The sequence below is a fragment of the Cetorhinus maximus genome, chromosome 9, assembly GCF_964194155.1.
Source record: "Cetorhinus maximus chromosome 9, sCetMax3.hap1.1, whole genome shotgun sequence".
In the NCBI taxonomy this organism is placed as follows: Eukaryota; Metazoa; Chordata; class Chondrichthyes; order Lamniformes; family Cetorhinidae; genus Cetorhinus; species Cetorhinus maximus.
In genome coordinates, this window is record NC_135887.1 from 122,861,945 (window position 1) to 122,877,300 (window position 15,356).

A 15,356-nucleotide genomic window follows, 5' to 3' on the forward strand; every position below is an offset into this window, starting at 1 on the left:
GTATATTTTTTGTATCCAATAACAAAATGGATAACACAAATGGAATAAAATTATACTTCATAGCTGAATCTGTACATGCTTCTCAGCAGAAGCAACAACACAGAATAACCAGAAATCCCAACGTGAAGAGATAGACCAAAGAATCAAGCCAGGCTGTGACTGGTGAGTCAGGACAATTGCTTTATCTTCGAAGTTGTAACTGATGTCTAATCAGTCTTTTATGTCAGGATGACTGAGTTAAGGAAAAGTATTCCTGGCTGAAATTATCGCATCTAAGATACTAGCAGAATATTGACCTGCCCAGCGTCCTCATGGTGATCGGGGGTGGGGATTGTAAACAGATTATAGAGGCAAAAAAATGTTTTAGAAGTTTTAAATTGTATATATATTTCACGTTTCATTTTGCAGTACCAAGATTAATAGAAGGGAAATAAATAAATTTTCCAAGGCAGCAGATTGGGAAACTGAAACCTATTTACATCTGAATCCATCCTTTAGAAGCAGCTGAATGGATGGCAGCCAAGCTAAACCATTTGGGAACTGTAATCTCAAATTACTGAGCACTCACATGAGTGCTATGACAAAGGGTCTTCTTAACCTGCATGTGTTTGTCAAACTCACTCTTCTCATTGCTCCTGGGAATTGTGTTGAAATGTAAATTTAGCTTCTTGATTTATGATGCTGTAACGTTTTTTCTTGGTCAGAGAATCTCGTTTATTTTCCTCTATTAACAATCCATATTCAAATATGTAAATAATAGTGATGATTTATACGTGCTCAAATACTCCAAGTCACTTGTGCCTCCAGTACTTAACATGATGCTGGAAAGTTCATTCAGGTTTCAACATTTGAATTATAATATCTGCTATTCATACTCTTGGGGGAAAAAAAAACAACGGACACATGAAAAGTAACTGAAAACAACCAATTATTCAGCCATTTGACTGAGTGACACGTAGTTACAAAGGAAACTGCATCAGGCCCTGAAAGGTTTAAAACAATTATCGAGATTACCAGCTTAAGTTGTAGGCCTGATTTTAACCCTTGTTACAATTATGAGGTTTAAAAGATTGTTGTGTTTTGGGTCTGTCTCTTTAATTTAAGGTAAAGTGAAGACTGTCATGTGACCCAGTTTGATGGCAGGTGAGGGTGAGGGGGCTGTTAAAGATTAAAGGAAGGCACAGATTGCTTTGCTGGTGTCATGCCAGTACAGGCAGGTCATATTATGAACCTTCAGTCAATACTTCTAAAAATTGGTCACCAAGGAGCTGTTAAGATGGCTGTTGCAAATCACGCTCCTGACCTGTGTCTTGTAGATGGTGGACAGGCTTTGAGAAATTAGGTGGTGAGTTACTTGCCACAGGATTCCTAGCCTCTGACCTGCTCTTTTGGCCACAGTATTTATATGGCTAGTTCAGTTCATTTCTGGTCAATGGTAACCCCCAGGATGTTGATAGTGGGGGATTCAGCGATGGTAATGCCATTGAATGTCAAGGGGTGATGGTTAGATTCTCTCTTGTTGGAGATAGTCATGGCCTGGCACTTGTGTGGCGTGAATGTTATTTGCCATTTGTCAGCCTAAGCCTGGATATTGTTCAGGTCCTGCTGCATTTTGGCATGGACTGCTTCAGTATAAGCTGTTTTAGATGTTGATTGAGGGATAAATATTGGCCAATACAGGGGAGAACTCCCCAGCTCTTCTTCAATATAGTGCGGTTGGATCAGGATGACTCATTTGAAAGTCGGCACTTCCAATGATGCAGCAGCACTCCCTCCAGTACTATACTTGGATTGTCCGTTTGGGTTTCACCCTCAAGTCACTGCAGCAGGATTTTAACCTGTAACCTTACTCAGAGGCATGGTTGACACCTGTCAAATAAAAAACTGAGGAGCAAGAATAGAGAGAATTTGTATCTGGAGGGTGAACTATGTGCCAAGAGAAAGGAAAACCAGCATCTTTGCCAGGCAATTCTCTCGTCATTCAACTTGCACATACACACACATGAGTTTGCCCAGATGTGCAGAGGTAATATGATTTTGTTTGACAGAACGGAGTTGAGGAACAGCAACCCATTCATCATCTTCAGTTGCCAAACTAAACGGACAAAGCTTTGTAAAAATACACATATTATGCCATGTAGCCAGTGTGTAGGTACAGCTATTTAGTATTTTCGCCTATGATACCAGTTAAAGAGACTGGAGAAGCTGGGATTTCTCTCAGAGTTGAAAAGGTTAGAAGGGAATTTAGTTGACACTCTCAAAATTATAAAGGAATATATTAGGAGAAACTCTTTCTAGTGGCAGGAGAATGAGTAACTAAAGGACATAGATTTCAGGTAATTGGCAAAAGAACCAGAGTGGAGATGAAGAGAATTTTCATATTATATATATTATTGCAGTTATGATCTTGAATGTACTGCCTGAAAGGGTGGTGGCAGCAGATTCAATTGTAATTTTCAAGGGGGAATTGGATATATACTTGAAAAAGGAAACATATGCAGGTTGTGGGGAAAGAGTAAGGGGTGGCACTAATTGGACAGTTCTTTCGAAGTAGGCACACGCATAATTGACTGAATGGTCTCCTTCTATGCTAGAAGATCCTATGATATGGTTGCAGCATGAGGAGAGGAGGTTTTAGTTTTTTCTGATGGCTTCCAACAAGTCCAGGAATAATGCAATGAAGCAGAACAAATCTATTTGGCTAGATGATATCTTGTGTTTTTTCTGTCTGGACAGTGGTCTACTTGTTGGTATGTGGAGGAAGAAGTAGTGAGGAATAATGTGAGTTATTTAGGTTAAGTACTTTTCTTATTCATTCAAAATATACTTGTTTAATTGTAAGTGCTGATGATATCACAGGAACTGGCTGGGCCAGGTCACTGTGTTTGGCAACCTAAGGGAGTTGAAACAACATGCACAAGGAGACAAGATTCCTCAGACGATATGGGCGGATGTTAAATCAACTCCTTCTTTGCTCTGTGACTCTTTTTTAACCAGTTTCCCCAACAACACGTCCACTCTAAACAAAAATATTTACCAATTCAATAAAACCCAAAAGAAAAAGATCAAACAAAACTGAGAAATGGCCTTTCATTGTTTAGCAGAAGGAGAAATCCTTCCATCCTGTTTGAGTCAGAGGTTTAGCGAGATAGGACATCTGCCCCACTGACTCCACCCCACACTAGCACAAATCCCAGATACAGGATCACTTACAAACTTGGGACAGGGGGGCCTGTGGCTTTAGCAGTGCAGTGAGGACACCTAACTCATGGAAGGTGACACCTTGCTAATTCAAGCCCAAAACCCAGAAGGGCCGAAAGAAAAGAGGCACATTGTTAATTTTTGCAGACAGGAGACAATGGGCTACTTAGAAACTGCAGTCAATCCTTCAGTCACCAATTGCTATACACTTTTGGATGAAAAGGCCCCAATTTAGGGCCAAGGCCTGCTCTCACCAGATGTAGGTGCCACTGGACAGCATTCCCTGGGTAGTTCGGGAATGCTTCCAGATGATTCCATGATATATCCATTGGGTTGCACCAAAGTTCTATCACCAACCCCACTGCATTGTGTTTGAGCAACAACTTGCTACTCCACAGACTATTAGAAGGTGTTTGTGTGACCAACACACACTTCCCAGAGTGAGCTCCTGATCACAGCCTTTTGTTGTCACCAAGCAAAAGTCACAAAATCATAAGGTGAGTCACCTTGTGGTTGGTCTCATGCACTTTCCAGTGGTTTTTTTTTTAACCAAGTGACACTGGCAGAGTCCAGAGAACAGGTTGGCTACCTAACCTCAGGGCTTGGACATGAAACCTGTGATGGGAGACCCCCAAAAAGTGGAGGAAGCTTAAATATTTGGGGTAAAAGAATACAATAAAGATATAGGGAAAGAAATATACAAAAAAAACCCATTTTCTTTCAAGCAATTTATCCACAGTCTTATGCCCTTCACTAGTATGCCCAGTATATAGTTAGGTGCTTACGGAATGCCTATTTCAAACAGGTTGTTCTGAATCAGTTGTTTGCCCAGCATGATGATGCTCAGTTGAATGCAGAGTTCCATCAAGCAGCCTCCAGGTGCACACTGGATAAGAAACAGGACAAGGGTTAGTTATTTCTCTGATTTCAAGACCAGTTTTAATTTACATTTTTATTTGGGGGAAAAAAAAAATCACTTGCCTCTTCCATTCTCATGTGGCGAAAGATATAGGTATATTTTCCAGGTCGACCGGTGAACCTAGAAAACAATAATGCTTCATTTTTACTACAAAAAGATACAAAGAGTAATTAGGTCAACGAGAGTCTCAAACTTGAAGGTGAACATTGGTTTATAGTATTAAATGCTCATCATAAAACTGTTTTTTCATCTCCACCAGCAACCTCATCCACCCCAACCCCAATACGGTTTCAAAATAATTATTCATTCATGGGGTGCAAGTATCACTAACAAGGCCAACATTATTGCCCTTGAGAAGGTGGTGGTGAGCCGCCGCCTTGAACCATGCAGTGTGTGAAGATACACCAGAGAGCGCTTAGGGAGGGAGTTCCAGGCTTTTAACCCATCAAAAAGAAATACATATATTTCTAAGTCAGGGTGGTGTGTAATTTAGAAGGGAACTTGCAGGTGGTGGTGGTGGCGCCCACCTTCCACATGCTACCCTTGTCCTTCCAGATGGTAGAGGTTGAGGGTTTGGAAGGTGCCGTCAAAGATGCCTTGGTGAGTTGCTGAAGTACTTCCTGTAGATGATAAACACTGGTGCCATGGTGCACTAGTGATAAAGGGCATTAATGATTAGGTTGATGAACAGGACTGCTTTCCAACCAGGCACTTGTGTCTCACAAAGGTAACTCGGCACTTCTCAGCTGAAGCCCAAATGTCGTCCAGGTCTTACTGCATGCGGGCAAGGACTGATGCATTATCTGAGCAATTGCAAAGTGAACTGAACACTGTGAACATTCCCACTTCTGACCTTAAGAGAGAGGGAAGTAGCTGAAGATAGTTAGGCCTCAGACACTGCCTCGAGGGCACAATTTGTAAGACTGTACATTACTTCAGACTACAACGCCAACCATTCTGACGATATTGGGTTCCCATTGTGTCACTGAATTCTTGCTAGGTTACCACATTGTATTCCTTGCATGAAAGTTGTACCAAAATCACTCACCTGCCTTTGAAAAATGCAACATAAAAGATGGGGGTGTAGGCATTCACAAACTTCAGCAGAAAAGCCTTAAAAATTAATCTTTCTTCAAAACTTTTATCTGTTTTGGGAATCTCTAGAGTGGGGACAAAACACAAATGGAATCACTGTTTGACAAAAATAAACAGTAATTAACAGTATTTGACTAATACTTTACTGCAAAATCCCACATGAACTATTCCAATGTTCTCCTGGAGAGCCTTCCACCTTCCATAAACTTCAGCTTATCCAAAACTCTGCTGCCCATATCTGAACTCCCACCAAGTCCCATTCACCAATCACCTATGCTCACTGATTCTCAGTCTAGCACTGCCTTAAAAATAAAATGCTCATTCTTGGGTTCAAATCTCTCCATGGCCTCGCCCCTGACTTTTCCTATAATCTCCTACAAACGGTCTGAGATTTCTATGCACCCCAATTCCAACCTCTTGCACATCCTCGATTTCCATTATTCCACCAACGGTGACTGTGCCTTCAGCTGCCAAGGCCCAAAGCTCTGGAAGTGCTACCCTAAACATCTCTGTCTTTAAGATGTTCCTTAAAACCTACCTCTGACCAAACTTGGAGTCACCAGCCCTAATGTGGCTTGGAGTTAAATTGTTTGATAACACTTCTGAGAAGTGTTGGACATTTGAGTATGTTAAAGGTGCTTTATAAATCCAAGTTGTTGAAATCTAAAAAGAGCAGGCTAATTTGAATCCAATGTCCTTCTTACTTTTTATTCATTCATGGAATGTGGGCGTCGCTGGCTAGGCCAGCATTTATTGCCCATTCCCATTCGCCCTTGAGAAGGTGACCTAATTAGAATGGCCTGTTACGATCAGAGACTTGTTTATTCATAGAAAAGATTTTCAGAGCATCTATCATAATTCAAAATATCAAAGAGTATTTAAAAAAAGATGGTAAATTTCCACGATGACGTGGAACCTAAAATTTACAAGTATCTGGCAACGTGCAAACTGTTCAAACAGCAACTAAAATTCAATTGGCCTCAAGATCCAGTTAAGCCACTTCATCATTAGGAAGTGCCTGAGCTGCAGCCTTAAAGGGAAAGCCCTGGGTAACAACTAAACATTGGAACTCTTCTCTCAATTCCAGATCACTTGTGAGCAGGTACCAGGGAGAGGTGATGGTGTAGTGGCATTGTCACTGGGCAAATCATCCAGAGGCCCAGGTTAATGCTCTGGGAACATGGGCTCCAATTCCACCACAGCAGCTAGTTGAATTTAAATTCAATTAAATCTGGAATCTGAAAACTAGTCTCAATAATGGCGACTATGACAACTATTATCGATGTTGTGAAAACCCATCTGGTTCACTCATGTCATCCTTATCTGGTCCGGTCTACATGTGACTCCAGGCCCACGGCAATGTGGTTGACCCTTAACTGCCCTCTGAAATGACCCGGCAAGCCACTCAGTTCAAGGGCAATTGGGGATGGGCAACAAATGCTGGCCTTGCCAGTGATGCCCAGATCCTATGAAAGGATAAAGGAAGAAAATACAAATATGAAGAGCAGCTAATGATGGGAAATAAGAAGGGAGGAACGATCATTGTGGGACCGTTAATCTTGGCGCAATCTCACCACCAAGTGCTAACATAACCATACTGGGGAGGCGAGAGAAATAGCATACAAGAGGTGTCAAGCCAATGACAGTCTGTCAGGTTTTACACTTGACTTTGTACATATTTTTTAAATATCTAAATCATAAGAAGCCAAAGGCAGAGTGATTTTTAAATATCAAATGACTGCACATTTAAATTAGAGACTGTCACAAAATGACAATGCTTTACATCAAGCGTAAACGTTAAACTGATGAATGCATTAAAATAACTTGTTCAATAACAAATCTGTCTGAATCAAACAGATTGAAAATGAGGTAGTGGAAAGCAAATTAAACCATGATCTCCTTACTTTTACTTTTGTTTATCAGAAATCATGTACCCCAGTGATACATTAATGGGCCAGCGTGCTGAAATGAGTTTGCACTGATACTCAAACTGACATGAAAATAATTGGTCCAACACTTTTGTATCTTTGATCCCCACAGAGCTATAGCTCGCAACAACTGATGAGTGGGGTGGGAAGGAGCCTTGGAGAATATCAACCAAATGTGGTGGTGAAGGAGAGATATGATACCTTTGAAGTATGATACTATTACATAAATGAAAGAATGCAATATTTCTGACAGGTTATGCATTTGTGTCAGATAATAGTAGGCTTTGAGGAATGAGAAATACAACTGAATTGCTCCAGTAAAAAAGAAAACAAGCACAAATGCATCGAGCTGACTGGCCTCCCCTATTCTATAAACTTCTGTGCTCCTAGACGGTTTCGCAACCCCTAAACCCCATTTGAAATGTATGTATCTGAGACACTTAGGAGCTAATACAGTATCTAAAGTCATCAAAACTTACTGTGAGCAACCAAGGGCATCATTGTTAGTTCTTTCCTTACCAATTACTGTCAGCCATCTGGCAATGGAGCCATAGACTTCATCCAGAATGAGAATAACCACCAAATTGATGATAACTGCAGTAGCTGTGACAATGACTCGGACATGGGCTTTGGCGTATGAATCAGGGCTCACAGCTATGGCTGCTGCAATGGAGATTCTGTACATGATCACTCCAAAGACTATAGCAAACGTCAGACCAATCTGGAGAAAGCAGACATTTTTGGTTAAAAACCCAAAAGCCCAACAAGTGATACAGACATGTGGTAACAAATACAAGAGATGTGGTCTAGTTGCTATGAGTACCAGTATTGTGAATACATTTATATTCACATTAACAACTACAGCAAGTACTGACTGATCTGAAATTCAGAATTAAATCTTGTGCACAGCAAATTTAACTTTTGGCTCCCTGAGAACACAGGCCAAATTGTACCTTATATTGAAACTGTATCAGGTATAGGAGTATGTTGCATCTAGTTTTTGAAATAGGCAAAGTTAGCAGCTAAATAAGTTGCATTTACATAGTGCTCAAAGACACCACAAGCACTTAACAGGGTATTGGATAGCAGACTTAGGGTCGGAATTGATCAAATGGGAAGAGGTTGTCTTATAATTTTAAAGTGAGAATCTGAAAGTTGATTCTCAGACTTTGAAAACCAGCTTGGCAGGGGTAATGGGGATGTGGCCAGGTGAGGATTCTGCATGCAGAGAACTGGATGACTTGCTGATGAAATGGTAGGAAACAAGGAAGCATTGGACAAGTCCAGCCAGGAGATGGCAGAAAAGTATGTAGAAGTGGGTTTTCCATAGTAAGATGGAAGGGGGATGGGTGTGGAAAATGAGGGGTGATGGTGTGGAAGTGAAGGAAAATGCTCTTGGTGATAGCTTCATGACACTGACATCTGACTTACTAATGTATATAATGTAATTGGAAATTATTATTTTTTTAAATAGAGGTTTAGTCTGTGGGTGTTCCCATGTGTGTCTTAACTGGATTAAAGCCAGCTAGTCTGGGTGCTTTGATGTATAGTAGTTTTGAGATGTAAACAGAGGTAGAGGTACATTGCATTTTGTTGAAAAGAGCATTCAAGAGTTGAAGTGAAATCTTGCACCTAGCTAGTAGACACCAATCAATGTTTATATTACTAATAAACTTAGTACTATGAAAGGAGTTCAAAGGGCCTGGTGATACAGTGAAAATTTACATTCAAAGAGAAGTGCTGGGTATAACAGAAGAGAATGTGTGTGCACGCGTACAGAGCAGAGGCATGTCACATCAAAATAGCTGCAAGCTCACAACTGTCTGCAAAGGAACCAAATTGAAAGGAATCTCATTTTGAATTCGTAAGGTGAAAATGCTTTGCCTGGCATCTGCTTAAAGTCTATTGGTTATTGTTGCCTTCGTGGGAGGTTAATTTGGGAATTTGTTAAAAGTTATGATAATAATAATTTGTAGCCATGTGTATATGTTTAACTTGTTGTAAGTTAATAAATGTCTCATTTGGTTTGAGATAAAAACCTCTTGAGAACTGGTGGTTTCATTTCTGAATTCAAAGTTGCATCCCAAATATACCAATTGAAAATATAGGTTATGACAGTTGTTTAAAGTTTCCCTCTGGGATTTTAAGTAACTCAGCCTTTACCAACTGCTGTGTGATCACAGTCAGCGAGGAAGTTGTGTTCAGGTGAGTAAGTACATGGAAATGACATTCAAACCATGAAGTGTGAGACCTTTGTGGATCCAACAGGGGATTGCAGTGAATTGATTCCTTTTCTAGCTCCTGTGGAGTATGCTCCTTTTGCAGCTACAACAACAGATTAGCGGTCACAGTGCCCTCAATTGTTTTAAGGGCTATTAGGTTTGCTCCCTTACAATTCAAACAAATGTATCTTTCAAACGTGCAATAGTATTAACATAACAAGAGGAGCAAAAACCAGAAAAGGCTATTTGGTTAATACAGTCTCGCCACTAAAATACCTTTTCCTTTTACCGTATTCAATCGCATAATCTTTTTGGCTCTGCTACCCTGCTTGGCAGATTTTTCCAAACATTTATCACTCAAATTTATTCTTAATATCTGTTCTTAATTTTGTTTTCACTAATTTCCTATTGTTCTATTCCAGTACTGATCTTAAATACTATCTGTACGCATAATATATCTATGAGGTCTGTCCAATTTATTTCAAATTGTCGAGGGCCTCTAACCTTTCCTCATTGTTTGCTCCTATTGTACTTGGGATCAGCCTTGATTCTCTTCTCTTCTCATCACTAATGCTTGGATATATTTTATTTTACGACATGGTGGACAGAACCAAATATCAGACTCCAAATAGTGCCAAACTGAAGCATTAATATGTCAGAAGATTTTAAAAGTTTGTACTCTGCTACTGTTGGCTGTATATCATAGCATTCTAAATCATACACTTATAACAAAGGGTTTTGATGGTGTAAAAAAGAAAATAGCACTTCCATTAGAGGGTCTGAAGGACACAGATTTAAGATAATAGGCAAAATTAGAGCGAAGATTAGGAGGGCTTTATTTTTTGTGCAGTGAGTGGAAGAGTTGTGGAAGCAGATTCAATGTCAACTTTCAAAAGCAAATTGGATAACATTTGAAAGAAATAAAAGAAATGCAGGGCCATGGGGAAAGAACAGGGTAGTGGGACTAATTAGACAACTCCGTCAAAGAGCCAACACAAGCACAAAGGCCGAATGGCCTCTGTGCCATATCATTTTTTAAATAACTCGACTCATATACGCAATGAAACTTTGTGAACATGCATAATGTTGCAAGGTCCCATCATAAACTATAATTTTATCTGTAATACAGAATACCAAGTCTTTTCAAATATTTACTCATATTCATACCATAAATAGAACAGCGACAATATTGGTTATGTAGGCTGGGGTACGGTCCCTCCAAGTCAGCTTCTCCTTTTCGGTCTAAATATAAGCAGAACCAGTAAAAAAAAAGGTTAATCCCTCAAAGCTATCTTTCAAGTCAAAGATGTGCTAGGAGCTTCTGCTCAAAATAAGTCCTTATCTGAATTATGAAGTCCATCAGATTTCACCTGGGTATTAGTTAAATAATATAGACTATTAGGTACAAATGGCACCTTCTATGTGTCATAGGAACTATGCACTGGAACTAAAACCAAAAAGGTCAATCCATTCAAATGTCTTATCTACTCTGCCATTCATGGACATTGCTTGGCAAACCCAGATTCCCCTGAATTTTTATAAAACTGCTTCTTTTAACTGTAGTATTCCAAACAACTTAAAAAGTCAAGGGTGTAACAGATCACAGAACTTTCAACACAGGAGCCAGCCATTCAGGCCAACTAGTCTGTGCTAGTATGTGTGCTGCACAGGAGTCACCCTCTACCCTGCTTCATCTAACCCCCTACCTGCATATCCTTTTATTCGGTAACGTCCTTTCACAATGATCTATGTTTTACTTTGCTTGCACCACATTATTAAATTACTATGCCATTATATCACTGTTTCCATGTTGAAGCAAACTGGTTTTGGATGAACATCAAAACAAGAGGCAGACTGATGATCTGATACTTGAAAAACATTGAAGCAAAGGTTGACAAATCAGTTATTGTGAAGGCTAGCTTAAAAACTTATGAAAAAAAAATGTACTGGACCAGTTGTAATGTTAGAAAGAGACTCATCACTGAAGGCTCTATGTGCATATGTAAAAAGTATTCTGTCAGGCATCCTCTATTGCTGGACAGAGAGCAATCCGCACCCTGTGGTATAACTGAGGTCTGTGCTCCGTGCAGCATTTTTGGTAGAACAGTACTAGAAAGTTGTTACTTTTGAGATTTTATGTGGGGCAAATAAAAGTGTTCTTGCATGATGGACAAGAAAGTATCTGGAGACCTCTGCCTCCATGCAATTGAGACTGCTTTTGCATTCAGTCGCTAATACAAGGTACATTCTCACTTATCTAATTGTAGGTAGAGCATCTCCAACAATGGCTTCTCTTCCTGCTTTCGCAACATTACCGCCTGCGTCTCCAAGAGGGATTCCTCCCCCTCCCCCTGCTAACTACTTGGTGCCACTTGGGAAAGATCATCCTGGAGATGGGGATTAACTTCCATGTAAGCACTGATGACACCCAGCTCTTTCTCCTCACAAACAACTCCTGAACTGCCCCAGAGCGGTCAACCTGCTTGTATGGCACCCAGCCTTGCAAGGTCTGCATTTTCCTCTGGGTGAATGTTATTTTCTTCCAGTTGTGGGTGATCACCTCAGGACTATGCCACAGATGTCAGAAGCTTGTCACTGATCCCATCTCCCATGTTGGCCGCCATTTCTGGCTGAACCTGACTGCTGGCAAACTCTATCTTCTTGTTAGTTCTGCTCAGGACACAGTACGGCTACAGTACTTGGGACAAATGCATCAGCTTCTGTACAGTTCATTTTTAGTGTTACTAGAGTACGCAACGTAAAATGGACAATTAAACCAAATTTATTACACTTCTCCCAAGGCCTGTTGAATAGATTAAAAATGCAAGAATCAGACATTCAAGGTTGAACGCTACCAACCAAGTTAATTAGTTTCTTCCCACAACTTAAATTCTGAAGTTACATTGCATAGCTTTATTCTGGAATATTCTTTTTATATTAACACGTGATGAAAGTAAATTTGAAAGAGGGGGCTGTTGAAAGGCTGGAAGTTTTAGCTATCAACTGAAAAACATGGAAATGCATGGTCACATATTCTTGGTTTATTTGGGAGGTTGGAGGAATGAGGGAAGATGGAGAACTGGATACTATAAACTGTTTTATGCCATCAATATTGAAAGAATATATTGTCAGGATCAGCTGCCTGTTTTGACACACCAGATAGATGGGCTACCCCCAGCCTTGTTAATTCAGAGATAGCATTCAAGTTCATGGATTTTTACCTAGAGTTAAGACGGTGAAGTGCAACTCAAGAAACTGGAGAATAAAAACCTGTATTGAATCTGCTAGATTGGTTACTTATTGCTTATCCTTTGGCGTGATAAAGGCTTGTACCCCAAAGTTTGAAGCATGATTGCTTTGAAATAAGCGAGTGACCAAGATTGGTTCATTCAAAGCTCTTTTCACTTAAGCTGACCAGCCTATGCACACAAAAGGTGTAATCTTATGGAGGCAACGGGGAGTCTCAGTTGCTGGCTAGAGGACTGGTAAGACCCCAATGTCTCCTCTTTTCGGGAAGGCTCGCCGCATCTTGTGCCACTCAGGCACTTAACAGGCCAGTGGCGGGCCTTCCTACCAGGATCAAGGACCCAGGGGCAAAAAGTCCCGCCTACCAAGAGCTGCTGGTCAGAGGCTGGCAGTTCTTTTGCACTCAGCTACGCCACCAGTGAGGTGGTGGCTGCTGCCAGTATTACACCCACCTGAGGCCTCAGATCGAGGGGGGACCCAGGTACAGGTGAGTGATAGCAGAAAAAGGGATGGAAGGAGGGGGTTGGCTGCAAGGGCAGGGAGCTGGCTCTCAGTTGACTCCCTCTGCCTGATGCTGGGTCCCTCGATCAGACACCGAGCTCCTTTGAATAAAGGATCTCCCCCATGCCCCCCACCACCCCCTAACCCGGGAACCCAAAGCAAACATGCCAGGATTTGCTCGTCATGCTCCTCTCATGGCAAGTCCCTGACCTGTTGCTGGGTTAAAAACAGAGGCGGTGAGATAAGGCACAAGTGGGCATTTTTAAGTGGGTATTAATTGCTCACTTAAGGGCCTCAATTGGTGGCAGGGAAGGTAGGCCATCCATAGGCCTTTTGGTCTGGATTTAAATCAGTGAGGAGGCAGGAAGGTGGCAGGGTCCATACTCACCACCCTCCTGCCAAACTCACCCCGGGGGAGGCACAAGATTCCACCCAAAGTTTTCCATCCTTGAATTGCCCTTGGTGCCAGCTGCTGTACCAGTTTTTCCTTCAGCTGGGGGTGGGATAGTCTAGACGTATATTTGAGGTCACCTGGTAGGAAAGCATAGGCCTCACCCTGACAGTCAGAGATGGAACAAGTAGTTGCCCATTGACCACCCTTCTTTGCTAGTTTCTCTCCCTCCCTGCTGCTGTTTTCGGTAAGGATGCTCGTGCCCTTGTACATTCGAATTATCCATCAATTCTTCATCTCATTCAACCAACTAGGCAAAGTGCTGCAGGAAGAGGCATCGCATCCAACCTACAGCACAGAATCAGGACAACTGATGTATGCTGGTGTCATACTCCACAAAATCCTCCTCTCACTCACTGGCTTGAGCCTTACATTCCGCGCCCCCCCCCCCCCCACCCCCCACCCACCAGTGGGTTTACAGGTGTGGGGGCATGTACAATTCCTCTAATGGCCTTCCCACAGAGCTCCCGCCCATCCAGACCTCTCTGTAATTTTATGGAGACACAGGTGAGGCCTAGGCCTGCCCGCTCACCCTAGCCCCAGTTGAAGCCCTTAAGTGGGCAATTAATGACCACTTAAGGGCAGTTTCCCAGTTTAGGGTCAGGGGAAGCCCAAAAAGTGACACTGCTCAGGCCTCAGGCGGGAAGGGATTGGGAGGGAGGGGGGCAGTTGGGCGCCTCCATCAACAGCCTGCTTTCAACATCAGGCACACTCCCCACACAAGGTCTTCACCTTGCGGATGATCCCTCTCCTCCTAACCTCTCTACCGACACCCCCACCCCTCCCCTGCCCACTCTCCTGAAACTCACCTTCTCTCCCTGCCCTGAGACCCCTACAACCACCTGGTCCTTGACCCCAGGACTTAGACTCCGGGGACTGCTTGAGGTGGGATTTCTTTTGTACTGAGGGGTGGGAGTCCCACTTCCAGTCAATTAACACTCTGAGTGTTAAATGACTGTGTGGCAGCCAGTATTAGCGGGGATGCATTAGTCACCAACTCCTCGGAAATTCCACTATCCTAAAAACCCTGACCATTGTCATCTAATCCCATCAGAATAACCTACTATTCCTTTCACCCCTAACTGTTTATCCAGCTTCCCTTTTGATGCATCATGCTGTCTGCCTCAACTTTTCCTTAAAGCAGCACATTCTACATTCTCGCCACACTTTGGGTCAAGACATTTCTCTTGAATTCCCTATTGGATTCATTAGTGGCCATCCTGTATTTGTAGCATGTAGCTACAAGAGGGAGCATAATATTTTTCCACATCAACTATAGATATTATCTTAAAGACTTGTATTAGATGACTCTTTAGCTTGATCTTTTCTAGAGAGAATAGCCCCAGCCTGTTCAATCTTGCCTGATACTTATAATCTCTCTCAGTTCTGGTGTCATCATTGTAAATTTTTTGCATCTTCTCCAGTGCCTCGATATCTTTTTATAGTATGGAGAATGAAATTTTCATAGCTCTTCAAGAGCAGTCTAGCCAAGATTCCATACAGGTTTAATATGACTACCCTGCTTTTCAATTCTATCCCTTCAGAAATGAATTCCAATGTTTTGTCTGTTTTTTTAATGGCCTCATTAATCTGTGCCACTACTTTTAGTGATTTATATATCTGTACCCATACATACTCTCCCTCATTTAGATTCTTATTATTCAAGCAGCATTTAGCTGCCTTATTCTTCTTATCAAAATGCATCACCTCACATTTAGTGATATTGGATTTAAGTTAATTTGACAATTACACACTCACTTTGCAAATGTATTAATTGTTGCAGAAAGAAATAT

At 41.6% G+C, this 15,356-nt stretch overlaps 1 protein-coding gene across 1 annotated transcript in view; it reads right to left on the reverse strand.

Annotated features, from left to right (window-relative positions):
- ano1a (anoctamin 1, calcium activated chloride channel a) overlaps nt 1-15,356 on the reverse strand; it is a 228,890-nt gene that overhangs the window by 59,340 nt on the left and 154,194 nt on the right. The window contains exons 17-21 of the mRNA XM_078549492.1: nt 10,533-10,607; nt 7,663-7,864; nt 5,169-5,280; nt 4,183-4,240; nt 3,987-4,087 (exon numbers count right to left, since the gene is read on the reverse strand). Of these exons, the coding sequence (XP_078405618.1) occupies nt 3,987-4,087; nt 4,183-4,240; nt 5,169-5,280; nt 7,663-7,864; nt 10,533-10,607 (548 nt within the window). The remainder of the gene's footprint in view (nt 1-3,986; nt 4,088-4,182; nt 4,241-5,168; nt 5,281-7,662; nt 7,865-10,532; nt 10,608-15,356) is intronic.